The 17,033-nt window shown below is 41.0% G+C and overlaps 1 protein-coding gene across 1 annotated transcript; it reads right to left on the reverse strand.

Moving 5' to 3' along the window:
* Positions 1–8,225: 8,225 nt before the first annotated feature.
* LOC136777887 (histone-lysine N-methyltransferase SETMAR-like) lies at positions 8,226–9,293 on the reverse strand. Its single transcript, XM_066734468.1, has one exon. The coding sequence runs from the start codon at positions 9,291–9,293 to the stop codon at positions 8,226–8,228; it is 1,068 nt and encodes a 355-aa protein (XP_066590565.1).
* Positions 9,294–17,033: the final 7,740 nt, after the last annotated feature.

Consider the following 17,033-nt stretch of genomic DNA (forward strand, 5'->3'; position numbering starts at 1 on the left):
TATTGTTGCCTAAGAAAGAGGTTCAGGTTGCATACGAATGACGCCACACGGTTCTTGGTGAGAATGCAACCGGAGCCTTTTTGAATTAAACTAACTTTTATTAATTAAATGTTTTAATTCTAGTTATTGGCTAGTTAATAGAGAAAAGTAGTATAAGTAGTTATATGTATATAACACCCCTCCCCCCCTGGGGGAATAGTACCATAAGGGACTCTTAATTGTTTACAGCACGGACATGTGGTCGGAGTTTTGAGAGTTAACATCCTCTTGCATCTCCATCGCTTCTTTTTTTATTACTCTGGTCCTTGGCTTGGGTGTGGGCCTACGTTGACAATAGTGCCACAATGCGTAGAGTCCTATTCCAAGTAGTAGTAAAACCAAGGCTGAGTATGAGGATACTGTGTGGTGAAACAGGTAGTGGCCCGTCCCTTGACCTTTTTTTTCTAGGTCCTTCTCGAGGTTCTTTAATTGAACGCTGAGGGTGTTGAGTTCGTTCACTTTGTTTAACACATTGTGAAGTCGAGGTATCTTGTTGGTGTCCGCTGTATTCATGCTCTTTTTGGGATCAATTGTATTTAGAGAAAAATTATAGTTTGGAATGTAATTCCTTCGCTTGCTTATTCTATAGGTTTGTACGGTTTCCAATATAAAATCAGTAGCTGTTAGCAAACAATTATTATGTAGGTAAATTGTCCCGGAGCCCATTAATTCTACGCTAAATTTCGGTTTATTTTTACAAATTATCTCTATAATTTCTTTATGCGGAGTCGTAAATATCCATGATGATGGATTGTTCATTGGTATCAGCATTGGCTGAACCAGGTGTACTGCTTTATGTTCACATGTATCTGTTTCTATCGCTTTAAGATATAATGCGAATTTCATTATGTTTGATGGCTTAAATTAAAGCTAAAACTTTAAACTTTATGTCACCAAAGTTTCAGATACGTACCACAATTCTCGTAAGTGGTAGAAGCAATTGAATTTGCGAAACAAAAAATTAAAAATTAAAAATTTAACACCTATTTCATTTAATGGATATTCGTAAATAATAAGCTTCTGGCGAATGGAAGTAATTCCATCATATGCAGAATTTCATCACCTTTCTTATGGTGTTATGAATTTTCTCCTATCTTTTCTCATTGAAAAGTTATGGGCATTTAAAGAGGTAACTGTTTTTGAGCCAAATTTCTCAAGTGGTCTTAAACTTTTGACCGGTAGTGTATATATATATATTGTAACGTCACGTTTCACGGCTTGACCTCGAATAGTATTTTCACTCCAGGAGATTCCCTAAAAGAATATTTATCGAACGCCATTCGGCCTTGGTTTGCCAGGGGAAGGCAGGGACCAGAAACGGACGACAAGGCACACGGAGGTTTTATGGCCAGGAAATATTAAATGGAGTCTCGTTATTATTTTTAATATATGAAAATCACAATTTTATTTCCGCTAACAAAAATGAAGCTATACATAAATTCTATTTCGCATTAACTCAATTTAATTAATTATTTCATCTGGTGGTGTTAGTTCTGGGCGCCAGTTCGCTGGAAAATTTCTTAATATGCCTCCGCGGTTGGCCGGCTGGAAACTCATCTCAAGTGTGGACCAAGACGCTTCATAAAATTTATCTGAAAATAAATGGGGGAACGGCCAGGGCAAGGAGATTCGCACGGGCACGCGTCGGACAGTCTTCGAGGAGGCTCTGAATCACCTTTCCTCCGACGAGGGACTACACCTCGTCCTGCCACGTATTCCAAGAATACAGGGACTCCCTACGCGATTCGCGACCCATAAACCTTAGCCTTCTACTCTCTAAACCGTTCCCGAATAAGGCAACGTAACAATTAATGAAAAGGAACAATATCCAAATTAATACGTCCTCCACGAGTCGAGGAATTACCGCGCATTCGAACACTAACCGACTTCTAACGACGGATGAAGCTCGAGGACAAGAAAGAGTGAATAAAAAAACAATCAAAAAGAAGTCCTGGTTCCTCCTACAGAGAAATCAGGTTTACCTGGGAACTAATGCTACTTAGGCCATAGAGAAGAGTCAAGAATGCTGCATGCGTCGGTGCGTGTCATCTACCACCAGGTCGACTGCTACACCTCCTGCTATGCTCCTAATATCGGCTCTACTATTTGATGCACTAATTACGCACTATCCTGCCCAGGGAAATAACTACAGGGCAATGCCCTTACCGAGATATAAAAATGGACGACAGAGAAAAGGAGAAACCAAACGGAGTACGTCCAGACTCGCTAGTCCCAAAATTAAGAGTGAATCGGGAGGACAGTGGCACGCGAGATAATTACTGTCGCGCGTGCGCGGATCGACCCCCTATCGACCCGCGATCGAACCTATTACGCGTAATGATCGCGGGGTCGCACAGGTGGCGCCGGCCCCTCCCTTTTACGATAGTAAGCAGACAGAGTAAAACAAGAAAATTATTTTTACGAGCGGATGCTTCGTTACACTCCCCCTCCCTAAAACTGAAGTCGGAGAATCGCAGTTTGTCAAGGGTTCAGGAGAGGAGAAAAAGAAAAAAAGAAACGATTAATAGGACAAATGATTATAAATGTTGTTATTCAGATACAATGAAGATTATATAATAAAAAAGTGTTATCCACTTCTAGGAGTATTGTTCCTTGTCTTACAACCAGATCCCATTACCTCCACCCTGGAACCAGCAGTTACTAAAGGCGAAAGGTTTTGGCTATGCATGCTTAAGATGACAATAAAAGAAAAGAAAAATAATGGATATGAACTATCAAATAATAATACCTAATATAAAGGAGAAGGAACTTAGAATAATAGCAAGGCCAGCAGTTTAACACTGGTCCGCCCATGTCAATACTTGCATACATGACTATTTCGAGAATTTTACTGGCTGACGAACGCGGAGTCGGTTAGACCAAGCTTCACTCAAGTCGCCAACGTTGCTATCGTTTTGAGTTTGGCAGGGGGTGTTTTTCAAGGATGTATTTTCCTTAGAAGGCTTTACAGCGCGGGTTTTAGGGGTTTCCCTTTCATTAGTAGTATCCATGGTAGTTTCAAGAGCTGGTCCTTGCCATCCTTCCGAAATCTCGGGATATACTGCGATAAATGGTTTCAAATCAGAGATGTGCACCTGAGGGCTACGGCGGGAATCCGGATCAATCAATTCATAAATCACTGGAGAAATTACGCGAGAAACTGTATATGGCCCTTAAAACCTTGGACCGAATTTAGCTGCAAAGTTATCGGCTGCAGAGGATAGCGTATGGTTTCGTTTCCAAACGAGGTCTCCGGATTTGAACGTCAAGTCTCTTCTACCCTTATTATAGTACTTAGCCTGGCGTACACTTGCTCTTTCCATTTGTCGCTTTACAATGTCATAAAGGTGGTTTTTCTTGCTGTTGCTTTAATTAAGCTCCTAGGAAATGTACGCTAATTTCGTCCTTCTGCCTTCCAAACTCCTTGCCGTAAAGTAATAATAATACCGAAAGCTTTTACAAAATCGATTCCTAAAACGCAGTTATAATCTAGTGTGGGAGCGGCTCGAACGGACAGGATTCGTTTCTCGCCTTCAATTGAAAATTCTAGAAGTGCGTCTCCTGCCGTTGCACATTGACTCCCATCACCTAAACGCAATTTACCTGCTTTAGAAAAATCTAAAAAATCTTTCATTAAATTAATAATATTACTACCGATATAAGTGCGTGAAGCGCCAGTGTCTAATAGGGCCCTAAACTTTTCTGGACCTATTGTGACCCATAGATAAGGCCTTTCGTCCTCGGCGCTTGGTTTACGGATATCTTTCTGAATCGGTAACACGGTTGCTATTACAGCTATTCTTTCCATGTGCTTTTCCTTAGATCCTCACCTTATAAGTGGAATCCTGCTAACATCGTTCGTAATCCATACATTTTCTAAATTATTGATGTTTATGTCGAACTGTTTGAGGAAATCCATTCCTAGAATACAATCCAGAGCAAGGGTAGGAATCACACTAACGGGGAAGTCCGCGGATTTACTACCTACTTGTATTCGAAAGATTATATCCGTGGAGATGGCACAAATTTGACCATCGCCCACCTGTATGCAATTTAACGGTGCTAGGTGACTTTCTGAGGGAATCCCTGAAGCTATTCGAGCATTTATACAACTTCGCTCAGTTCCAGTATCCACGAGTCCCAGACAAGCTACTACCCCAATCTTTACTCGCAAATAAGCACGGAAATCTGGAGGTGATACTAAGTCACCCATTAAGTTTGGAGGAACCGGCCTCAGGGTCACGCTAGTACTTGGAAAAGAAATAAAATTATTATTAAAACTAGCTGTTTCTTTATTAGTAGGGGAATCGCCGCTATCTCCTTTCCTCTCCTGATATCGTGCTGGTGAGTTAAACGAGTCCTTCTTCAATCTGGATGATCGTTGTTCCAGACACGAATCTTCGGCTCCTCCCTCTAATGCAGCTGCTAATGATAAACTCCTATCCTCATTATCTAAAAATTTATTAAGGCGAATTCCCTCGAAAGGGATATCCTGTTTATTCGTGAGAGTAGTCTTATTGGTTTGCATTAATTTGCTATCTTCAGCCTTGTTTTGGTATGGTCCTAGATTCAAAGGGAGTTTCCTTAAGGTGTTGGGCCTTGATGGTTTGCTTGAGGCAGCGCTGGCCCCGTTCGCTCGCCTCCACTGGTGTTTCCCTGCAACTCGTTATAATTGTTGACAGTTGGCTGCGTGTTTGAGGCAGATACTCTCGGTCTTCGGGGGAGAGGACACTCGGGAGCCCAGTAACCTAATTGTTGGCAGTTATGGCAAGGGCTAATCTCCCGGGTGTGACGGATACTGGGTGGTGTATCGGCTGTTGGTGTATTGGTGGTAGTCGCCAAATTTGGGACTAGGCGCCAGCTTATAGTTCCTGGTGGTAGCGGAGGTATCAGCATGTATTGTGGCATCCCTTGTGAAACGGCTGGTGCGGCGCTGACAGCTGGGGTCCCCCTATTCTTGGGCCCTTTTCCGAATCCTCCCGACTTCTTCTTCAGAGCCTTTGCTTCTCCTACGCTGGCTAAGGCGGAATCTCTTTGAGATGATGTGTCTGTAGAACTCTTAGACTTATTTTTCTTCGCCTGTTGAATAAGTCGCTTCTGTTCAGGCTGGGATTTAGTGTCCGCTTCCTCCTCATTTTCTTGTGGGGCACATTTACTGGTGGTTTTGGACGGCCTGGCATAGACTGCACTGGGAACCGGTACTGTTCCGTTCTGATTGGTGGTGCTTCGGCGGTTTTTTATCCTTGCCCATTGTTGTTCCAGTTCTTAGCCGACTCGGACTAACCTTCGACTAGAAGTGATTTCACTCTTCAGGAAATGCCTGGTGTATGCGGGCAATAAATTGTCTTATATAATTGACAACCGCTTCTTGTCCTTAAGAGGTGGGTCTAAGTAGGAGAATATTGTCTCCATATTCTCCACAAACTCCTGGATTCCTTCTTGATCTCCTTGAAGACGGGAGTATGCTTGTTCTTTAATTCGCTTCCTGGCTTCTTTAGATGCGAATCGTTGTTTGAATTTTCTTTCGAAACTTTTCCACGTTCGACAATGTTGACCTTCTAATCGGTACCATTTTTCAGCTTCCCCCGATAGTACCACAGGCAATGCCTTGAGCAAATCGCTATGGGCTACTCCGGACCCTTGGCAGCATCTGTCCAATCGTTCTAGTAGTGAATACGCACTTTCCTTCCTTTCGATCACATAAGAGATCTTCCACTTATGTAGTGCGTCCACGGCTCGACTTCCTCGGGCTATTCTTCCTGTGCGATGCCGGCGTCGGCGATTGCTAACTTGGGTATCGTTAGAGCTATCCGATTGGCTTTCCGTGTCTTCCGATGAATCATCTTCCGGGCTAGATGCGCGTCGGTTGATTAATCTAGGGTGATCCCTGTCCTGTAAGTCTTGACGGTGAGCAGATACTTTATGTCTTCTAGACGACTCCTTCCCACCTGACTCAGGTTGAGGGGGTGTTCCTACCAGTCGTAATGCCGTCTGGTTTCGAAGGGGTCTTTCAAGCTGAGGCAAATGCCTAATTCCCTGTTGTATTTCGGGTTCTCGGGGATTTCTTCCTTGTTGGTTACAATGGCAGGTTCCTCCGGGATTATTTTGTAGGTGCGGCCAATTGCTGGCTGACTCACCTATGTGTATTCCTCCGCCCGTGGTATGGGATTCCATGGATAAGCGTTTAAATTCTTCTAGAGTAGCTTTAGGGATGTTCTGGATCCGCACGGCTTCCTCTTCTTCCGGTGACAATCGCGTGGTTCTTCTTCGCACTGTGGATGTTGCGGCAAAGCACCTTTCTTGACCATGAGTCATTGAGTTTAGCGAATTCGCTAGGTGGTTTCCCCTGTCTTGGAAGGGTGATAGTCCTCTAGATCCCAAGGGTGGAGGTGGTTCCAGTCTCCATCCTTGTGTCGATGTTACGGGAGGCACAGTGTTCAGTCCAGGAAGGTATGTACTGGCAGTGTATGGCAATATCGGCGAGAATCGTAGTACCTCAGAAGGAATCGATCCTTGTGAACAACTAACCGTTTGCACTGTGGTATTGATAGAAGCCATAGTAGTCACCGTGGAGGTCGCTACAATCGTTGACACTCCCCCTGCTGCTACGGGGATCGTTGTGATTTCTACTGGCGTGAGTGTGCTAGTCTCGTCCACCGAATTTCTCTCAGGCCTATTGGCTTGAGAAGGAGTGAATCCCTCAGCTCCGGCTTCATCTCTGTTCGGATCCCAACGGGCTGTACTAGAGCGAAGTTCTTTGCGTTTCAGATATCTGATTAGCCTATCCTGTAGCTGGTTGAGTCCAGAGTTAGAGTTCAGGCCTTCTTCTTGTAAGGTTCTGACTAGGTCGCCAAAGGGTAGTGTCATCACCTCTTCTCTAATGACCTGTTCGGTGCGTTTACTATTTTGTCTCTTCTGCGCGCGCTTATCTCGACTTCCACTGCTTTTACCAGACGAACCCATTTTTATGATTTCCGCTGCTCAAGAGAGAATGGAGAGATTTGGCCAATAACGTATATCTTGGTTGGGGTTAGCTGATTGAATGCGTATTTACTTAACCTATACAAAGCCTAATCGCAAATAGTATTTTTAATTCAAACAGTGTACTCACTTGAATAATGAAGCTGAAAAGGGCAAAAGCAAGTGTATGATTCGATAACGAGGCAGTACTTACACAAACCAAAAAAAAATTATAACTATAATATGTATATATATAAAAGAAAATGACAGGGTGTTTTATTTATTTGTCCTATAATAAGGGAATTATAATCAACCAGCAATTTCGAGGTCGCCAACTTGAGGTTTCCTCAGTGGTGAATAACCAAGAATTGACTGGTATTATATATACAGAAAGAAAATTAAAAAAAAGTAATTGATTTTAGGTGACCTTTCTTGGACTAATCGGTCACAAGAAAGATGCACACGGCCGACCTTCAAATCCGTAAACTTTATCTAAGTTGTGGATTTATTCTCGCCAGCCGTCAAGTCACAGATCTCGAATTATTCGTTTTCTGCTTATAGTATGGATTACAGGGTTTCCTCTACAGGGTGTAACCAGCCAAAGACCGAAAGATTTTGACCAGAGATTCTTGAGGCTATACTAAGTAGAAAAGTCCTATATTATAAGATCCGCAAAAGCATGATTGCTGAGATAAATCAGTTTGAAAGCGAGCAATCAGGGCTTTGATCGAACGGAAGAATTACTTTACTGTCGCTTTCGTTGACACCTCCCTTTCGAAAAACAAAAGAAGCTCGTACCTCTCCGCCGCTCCGTAATTCCGTACATGTACACACACACGCCCGCAACTACGCCGATTATTAATATTACCTCCTAACGTTCTACAATCCTGATCCAACCACCGTATGAAATTTATTTTTCGCCTAATATTATCAGAGTCCCTGTGATGTAATTATTGATTCTAAAATGCTAAACAAGTTAGTCAGATTCCAGCTGCAACAGCTTAGAAGATGACATAATCCTAATAAAAAATGTACAATTCCGCCGCGGAATGTCCAATGAAGTAAAGAAGACTTACATTTCCTTCATATGAAAAGCAATTTTTATCTACAGGGAAAGTTTTCCAATTCTGTCTTCGTTCGTCTGTCGCGTCAAGTAATGTTTCGTCGCTTTGTCTTGTCAGTCGTCACGTCAGTCATGTCAAATCGTCGTCGTCGTCCTTAGTCTATTATTTTAAAAGCTGTTCAAAATGTCTCCCCCCTGCTTCGATACAAGCTCGCGCTCGTCGCAGCAGTTCTGTCCATACGTTGTCCAGCGTACGTTCGTCTATGTTAGCAACCGCCACTTTTAAACGCTCGAGCGCTACTTCCAGCGAGCCAGGCTCCGTCACATAAACTTCATTTTTTAGGTGACCCCAAAAAAAGAAGTCCAGTGGTGTCAGATCTGGAGAGCGAGGGGGCCACCTCACAGGTCCTCGGTAAGCGATCCATCGATTTGGAAAATAATTTTCCAAAATCACAGAAACTGGCCGAGTATTATGAGGTGGGGCACCGTCCTGCTGAAACCACATTTTGGTCCGCAGGTCTAGCGGTACATCCTCAAGTAACTCAGGCAAATCTTCCGTGAGTAATCTCGCATATAACTCCCCATTCATTTTCTCTGGAAGGACGAACGGCCCGATCACATGAGTCCCTATTAACCCGGCCCAAACATTCAATTTCCACCTATGCTGGTAGTTTACCACACGTACGAAGTGTGGATTTTCCTCGGCGTAAGTGTGAGAGTTATGAAAATTGAATGTTCCGGCACGAGTAAATAGGGATTCATCCGTGAATAAAATTCGGCGATGAAAACCAGGATTGACTTCTGATTGTGTCAGAAGCCAACGACAAAAATTAACGCGTTGTGCGAAATCACCTTCCAACAGATCCTGAACGGGTGTGTGATGGTACGGATACAAATTCGCAGCCTTGAGAATTCGATGTACCGTCATATGCGAGATTTTAACTTCTCGAGCTATGCGGCGAGTGCTTGTTGTCGGGTCAGCTTCTACTAGATTCAGTACTTTTTCCGTCACACGTCTGTCACGTAAGTTGTGTCCACCTTTCTCCTGTCTTGGCAAAACATTACCCGTTTCTAAAACTCTGCGATATGTGTCTGTAAACGTCGTACTGATTGGGTGTCGTCTATTTGGGTACCTTTCCCTGTAGATTCTCGCCGCCTCTGTCGCCACACCTCGAGCTTCTCCCAGGATGTACACCATTTGGCCGTATTCCTCATTCGTGAAATTCGGCATTTTTGACACAAAATTTGGCCACTAATTATATCCCGTGATATGCAGTTCACTTGCACTCTATCCGAAAGATGCGAAAGACTGATTGTTTATTACTATGACACGATTCGGAAGAAAAAACCTAAAGATACTTCATCTGTTTATTTTGAAAACATGTGAGTGGGTAAAATGCCGGATTTCACCAATGAAGAGTACGCAGAGATGATGCTGATGCTTTGAAAAGCTTGACGGGAGGCGGCGAAAATTTACAGGCAAAAGGTATCTAAATCGCAGAAATGTTGTCTAGTATTTTAGTATTAATAATTACATCACAGGGATTCTGTTAATATTAGGCGAAAAATAAATTTCATACGGTGCTTGGATCAGGATTGTAGAACGTTAGGAGGTAATATTAATAATCGGCGTAGTTGCGGGCGTGTGTGTGTACATGTACGGCATTACGGAGCGGCGGAGAGGTACGAGCTTCTTTTGTTTTTCGAAAGGGAGGTGTCAACGAAAGCGACAGTAAAGTAATTCTTCCGTTCGATCAAAGCCCTGATTGCTCGCTTTCAAACTGATTTATCTCAGCAATCATGCTTTTGCGGATCTTATAATATAGGACTTTTCTACTTAGTATAGCCTCAAGAATCTCTGGTCAAAATCTTTCGGTCTTTGGCTGGTTACACCCTGTATAGGGTTATCCCTTAATCATACCAATCATAAAATTTGCATCAAGGGTATTTATCTGACCCACCGAAAAGGGGTCAGTAATCTCTTGATCGCTTGATAATTGCAAAATAAATATATAAAAAAAACTTGATAGTCAGGTATGCATATGTATCAGTAAAGGAGAATTTAACTAACTACTTCTACACACACAGAAAATTTCATGCAGGAAATATCCTCGAGTTCGTCGGCGCTGAGAACCGCTGCGTTAAACGTACGCGTTGAGCACCGCTGCCAGTACTTGAAAATTATTTTTCCTGGTACTGTTTAATAATCCCGTGTAATATTTCGACGTTCTATAACGGGTATCAAAACACGGCGAAGCAGCGAGCTCGAGCGCGCGAACGTAAACAATCGTTGTTTTGGTCCGCGACCTCGCGTCGTCTCACTCTATACAACCGATGCTCGACTCCAAGTTTCCCACAATAAACCTATTATTGACTGGAATATTATACTTCCATAACGGTTAATAACTATAATAAGAATTAAATATAAATAATAGGATTAATTAATAAAAAGGTAATATTTTTATCCCCTAAGCGTCTTGGCGGGCCCCACGTTGGGCGCCATTTGTAACGTCACGTTTCACGGCTTGACCTCGAATAGTGTTTTCACTCCAGGAGATTCCCTAAAAGAATATTTATCGAACGCCATTCGGCCTTGGTTTGCCAGGGGAGGGCAGGGACCAGAAACGGACGACAAGACACACGGAGGTTTTATGGCCAGGAAATATTAAATGAAGTCTCGTTATTATTTTTAATATATGAAAATCACAATTTTATTTCCGCGAATAAAAATGAAGCTATACATAAATTCTATTTCGCATTAACTCAATTTAATTAATTATTTCATCTGATGGTGTTAGTTCTGGGCGCCAGTTCGCTGGAAATTTTCTTAATATGCCTCCGCGGTTGGCCGGCTGGAAACTCATCTCAAGTGTGGACCAAGACGCTTCATAAAATTTATCTGAAAATAAATGGGGGAACGGCCAGGGCAAGGAGATTCGCACGGGCACGCGTCGGACAGTCTTCGAGGAGGCTCTGAATCACCTTTCCTCCGACGAGGGACTACACCTCGTCCTACCACGTATTCCAAGAATACAGGGACTCCCTACGCGATTCGCGACCCATAAACCTTAGCCTTCTACTCTCTAAACCGTTCCCGAATAAGGCAACGTAACAATTAATGAAAAGGAACAATATCCAAATTAATACGTCCTCCACGAGTCGAGGAATTACCGCGCATTCGAACACTAACCGACTTCTAACGACGGACGAAGCTCGAGGACAAAAAAGAGTGAATAAAAAAACAATCAAAAAGAAGTCCTGGTTCCTCCTACAGAGAAATCAGATTTACCTGGGAACTAATGCTACTTAGGCCATAGAGAAGAGTCAAGAATGCTGCATGCGTCGGTGCGTGTCATCTACCACCAGGTCGACTGCTACACCTCCTGCTATGCTCCTAATTTCGGCTCTACTATTTGATGCACTAATTACGCACTATCCTGCCCAGGGAAATAACTACAGGGCAATGCCCTTACCGAGATATAAAAATGGACGACAGAGAAAAGGAGAAACCAAACGGAGTACGTCCAGACTCGCTAGTCCCAAAATTACGAGTGAATCGGGAGGACAGTGGCACGCGAGATAATTACTGTCGCGCGTGCGCGGATCGACCCCCTATCGACCCGCGTTCGAACCTATTACGCGTAATGATCGCGGGGTCGCACAGGTGGCGCCGGCCCCTCTCTTTTACGATAGTAAGAAGACAGAGCAAAACAAGAAAATTATTTTTACGAGCGGATGCTTCGTTACAATATATAATTATCATGAATTTGAGGAACTGCACTGGTGCGCACCGAATGCATCTCATCTTTTATTATTAATATGAAAGCAAACAATAAAGGAATACTCAGTGCACAGTAAAGGAACTCAAATTCCCGATTAGACATGTTTTAAATTTTATATAAAAAGTTATATTTATTGAAAAAATAATACTGACATATCAATTAATAGAGGAAACACATCGTTAATTTTCCCTTGAAATAATTTGGTTCCTTTTTCATTTCTTTTAGCCGCATCAAGTTTTAATTTTGTTGCATGCATGTCATGCAACCCACCGCTATAAATTTAAAGATGAAATATGTATATCATACGCATGCCATATGTATTCATTTAAGTTAAATGGATTGAATAAAGTTTGAGAATAATTAAGAGATTTTGATGTTGTTTTTTATTTAATGAGAGTCGCCAGCCAATTTTCATTAATTGAATAAGAAATAAGACAACGGTTTGCTCTATCTCCAAACCGTTCGTACACGACAATAGAAAGTTACTTTGTATTAATGTGCAAGAAGAATATATACATGCATATATAATAACATAATTTTAGCGTAGACGTTGCAAGGTTGAAATGAAATGATAATTATTAATTATTATATACAGGGTCTTTTTCTAACAGCGGAGCATAGGAGATTCGTGTTAGTTGACTATAGCACTCGGAATGATGGAATCTGAGAGCGCTGATTGGTCAATATTGCGTAGTACCAACATATAATAGGCAGTTACCAATAGTTGGATACGAAAAATGAGATTCATCCGCCATTTTGGTGTGGAGAAATGTTTACATGCTGATCGTAGCAGAATGAGGTGTAAAATGGAAAAATGTCAAATGTTGTCGTTACTAAAGTAAAAATTGAATACTTTGAATGAAAATGAAGAATATTCGTACTTTTCATTCATTATTTTCAATTTTTACTTTAGTAACCTTCCATTTGACATTTCTCCATTTTACACCTCTTTCTGCTAGGATTAGCATGTAAACATCAGTCGCGTTTAGGCTTGTGTAAGGTGTGGACGTGTGTAATTCCTCCTCTTTGATAATAGTGTTCTAATACGAACTCCGAGTGATCAGTTTAATATTTATCTTATTAGGCCCCGCCTAATCTTGGGCTTATTCCAACATATCCTCAATAGAGGATCGTTTATCAAGATAAAATGGCTAGAAACTCAGATGTTGTACCCACATTTGTTATCCAACCTCCTGAAAATCTCAACTACGCTGCTGCGGTCAGAGTCAAAAGGGAACAAGGATTACTTATCGATTGTGTAGGTGATTTGTTGCTTGCTGATTACGTCCATGCAATTGGGAATATAGTAGAAAAAAGTAACGTAGTTAGTGCATCAAGAATATCTAACAGTAGAGTATGTGTATACCTGTCGAATAAGGATTTAGTTAAGGACCTCTCGGATAACTACAACACCATCACAATAAACGAACACACTACATCGCTAAGGCCTCTGACAGCTACTAACAAAAAAATTATATTCTCCAACGTTCCCACCGAACTACCAAATTTTGTCCTCGAGCAAGTTCTCAACTCATTGAATATCAATCTGAAGTCGCAAATTGTCACACTCAAGGCTGCTATCAACCTAGAAGGCTACAATCATGTTTCAAGTTTTAGACGACAACTTTTCATCAATCCAGCAGACTCCCCCAAAATACCAGAAGTTTTTAAAATTTCTTTTGAAGGGCTAGACTATACTATCTTTGCCAGTTCCGATTCACAGAAATGTTTTCTATGTAAAACAGAAGGTCACCTCGCCAAGAACTGTAGCACAATCAAGTCCAATAATACAAGCCTAAGCTTAAGCCCAAACTCAAATGTAAGCAATCAACAATTAACAGTATCCAAACAAGCCCCACAGCCGAAAAACCTAGACTCATCTACGGAACATATATACAAAACCACAACAATGACTACACAGACTAGCTTAAATACGGATACCAACGTAGGACCAGCTAAACACAACCATATTCCAACAAAGGAATCTAACCAATCGTTTCCAGAAAGTAATACCTTAAACACACGCCTTGATAACTATACTCACGAATCTAACACTTTCGTAACCCCCAATGAACCAAGCACACATAACCTCTCCAATACTAACTCAATAAATGATTTTGGGCTAGCTAAGACAGCCAAGCGACCTCTATCCTCCTCCACACTCTCTTCCACCAGCTCTGTTAAAAACCTGAAAAAGAAAGGGAAGAAATCAAAAGATAATCTCAAAGAAGACAGAAAAGAACTATATTCAAGCTCTGACTCTATCTGTCTCTCACCACCTTCTTCAAGTAGCACCCCTCTTAATACACCTAAAAGACAGTCTAACGTCTCTTCTCAAAAAGAAATCGAAGAAGATATGGAGGAAAAACTTCTCCCTATTAAAAATATCTTAACAGTTCACTCTTCTGAATTTCTACTAGACTATTCACAATTAAAGGAATTTCTCATCGAAGTCATGGGTAAAACCGACATAATGCCCATTGTTACTAAATACACTAAGGATACAGACCGGCTAATCCAGTTACTAAAAGATATCTATCCTAGCCTACTTGATAAAAGTATCAAAAACAGGCTCACTAGAATAATTAAAAAACTAAAAGAAAACATATTATGGATGGAAACTGAGGACCCAGATGAACCGAACAACACAGAACATGAAAATGAAAGTGAGAACGCCCAATCAGACCATTCAACCTATTGAGGACCTTAATCTTATTCTATGGAACGCCAGAGGCATCAACAAGAAAAAGGAAGAACTACAAAAACACCTTCAGGACAACAACATAGATGTTCTAATCGGGCTTGAAACATGGCTCTCGCCAAAAATCAAGTTTAATCTTCCAGGTTATAATATAATTAGATACGATAGAGATGATTGCAAATCCGGAGGAGGAATTATCTTTCTAATTAAAAAAAGTATTTCTTATTGTAGTAGTCCCTTCCTCTCATACTGCAACAGTAAAATAGAAATAGGATCAATAGAACTTTTAAATACTAACCCCAAAATCAAAATTATAGCCTGCTACAAAATCCCATCTTCATACATGTCACAGTCCGAATGGGATCATTTATTCAGTCAAGCCAACACTGATAAACCATGCATTCTTTTAGGAGATTTTAACGCTCATAACACCGCCTGGAACTGCTCAGAAAACAATATTCAAGGCAAATTTCTTTTCAACTCTATCCTACTATCTGACTTTCTTCTAATCAACACCAATACAAAGACCCATGTAGATTTTTACCATAACAAACTCTCCAACCTGGACCTTATATTATCGACACCAAACCTATATGACCTCATTAATTTTCAAGTTTTGGATGACCTATGGGGTTCTGATCACTATCCAATTTTCATCACCGTTTCCTCCTCTAAGGTCATTATCCAAAAGGAAAGAAAGCGCCTTTCCTCTAGAAAAACTGATTGGGTAAAGTTTAATTCCAAAATGAATGAAACATACAGCGTGTTTCTCACAGCAGATTACGTTTGCCTAGACATCCTTAAAAAATAAGAATTTTTTACCAACCACATAATTAATTTAGTAATAGAATGTTCTCCGACGCCAAATTCAAACCCGAATAAATGTCACTACAATCCAGTTTCCTGGTGGGACCCAGAATGCGACAAGTTAATTCGTCTTAGAAAAGCTGCTCTCAAAAAATGGAGACATACTAGACAACTCTTAGACTATGTTGAATACAAAAGATATATAGCAGTAACCAAAAAATACATCAAAAGGAAAAAAATTGAATCGTTCAAAACCTTTGCACAAACTATAAATTTTAATTCAAATATCAACCACGTCTGGAACAAAGCCAAAATACTCAAAAATAAATTCAATCGTCTAGAAAACGACTATGCTGCAGTTAACTCAAAAGGCACTACATACACACAAAACAGAGAAAATAAAATCAAAGAACTAATACTCCAACTCAGCCCTCCATGGGTACCCACTAACCCCGACATAAACTTCTCTCATAGCCACCATAATTCTAATCCTACCTTAGATTCCCCTTTCTCTCTTATAGAATTTAATTATGCACTTTCCAAATGCAGTTACAAGGCCTCCCCAGGTCCCGATAAAATGGAATATACATTCATCAACTACCTTCCATTTAATATCAAACTTATCTTCCTAGACCTTCTTAATGAAGTGTACACCAATAATATCTTTCCCTCTTCATGGAAAGAAAGCAGGACCTTCTTTATCCCAAAAAAGGACGGAACAGGCTTTAGACCAATTTCGCTCACTTCCTGCATATGTAAATTCATGGAAAAAATGGTCAAAAATCGTATGCAATGGTGGGCGGAATCGCTCAATCTTTTTCCCCCTTCGCAGAATGGCTTTCGCAGTGGAAGGTCTTGCTCTGACAACCTAGCCAGTCTCTCTCTAACGGTAGAACATTCCTTATGTTTAGGACATGACGTTTTGGCTTGTTTCCTGGATGTCAAAGGCGCATTCGATAATGTTAAAGGTGACCTTCTTATTGACAACCTAAAATCTCTTGATTTTTCCAATAATATTATCCAATTTGTTTGGTTTCTTCTTCAAGAAAGATCAGTCACCTATCAAATAAATCCACAATGCTCCTACAACAGGAAAGTATCTAAGGGTCTTCCACAAGGGGGGGTTCTTAGCCCACTACTGTATCTAATATACGTCTCACACATAGCTTCAAATTTAGACAATCGCTTAAAAATTTCTCAATTCGCAGATGACATCGCGGTTTTCCTTCCCGTTTCCACACCACTCGCCTCGAAAAAAATACTTGAATCTTCAATTAATTCCATTAAATCCAAATTACACCATCTCGGCCTTTCACTTTCTCCTTCCAAATGCGTCTTAATGCACTTTAATAGGAAAAATATTCTCCCAGGTACATGCTCCATCGTAGTTGATGGTCATAAAATATTCTCCAAAGAATATGTAAAATTCCTGGGAATAATCTTTGAGTACCGTCTCAATTTTGCAGCTCACATAGACACAGTGAGAAAAAAATGTCTCAAAAGACTCAACATACTCAAATTCGTGAGTGGTATTAGATGGGGGGCAGAACCTAACACTCTTTTGATTTTATACAAAAACCTTATTCGGTCCATTATCGAATACAACAGCTTCATCTTCCTTCCTAAGAAAAATCAAAATGCTATTATAATTGAGAGAATTCAATACGCAGCTATAAGAACA

The sequence above is a fragment of the Prorops nasuta genome, unplaced genomic scaffold (assembly GCF_024137725.1).
Source record: "Prorops nasuta isolate Cenicafe-Biocafe unplaced genomic scaffold, Cenicafe_Pnas_1.2 PNAS00012, whole genome shotgun sequence".
NCBI classification, from domain to species: Eukaryota; Metazoa; Arthropoda; class Insecta; order Hymenoptera; family Bethylidae; genus Prorops; species Prorops nasuta.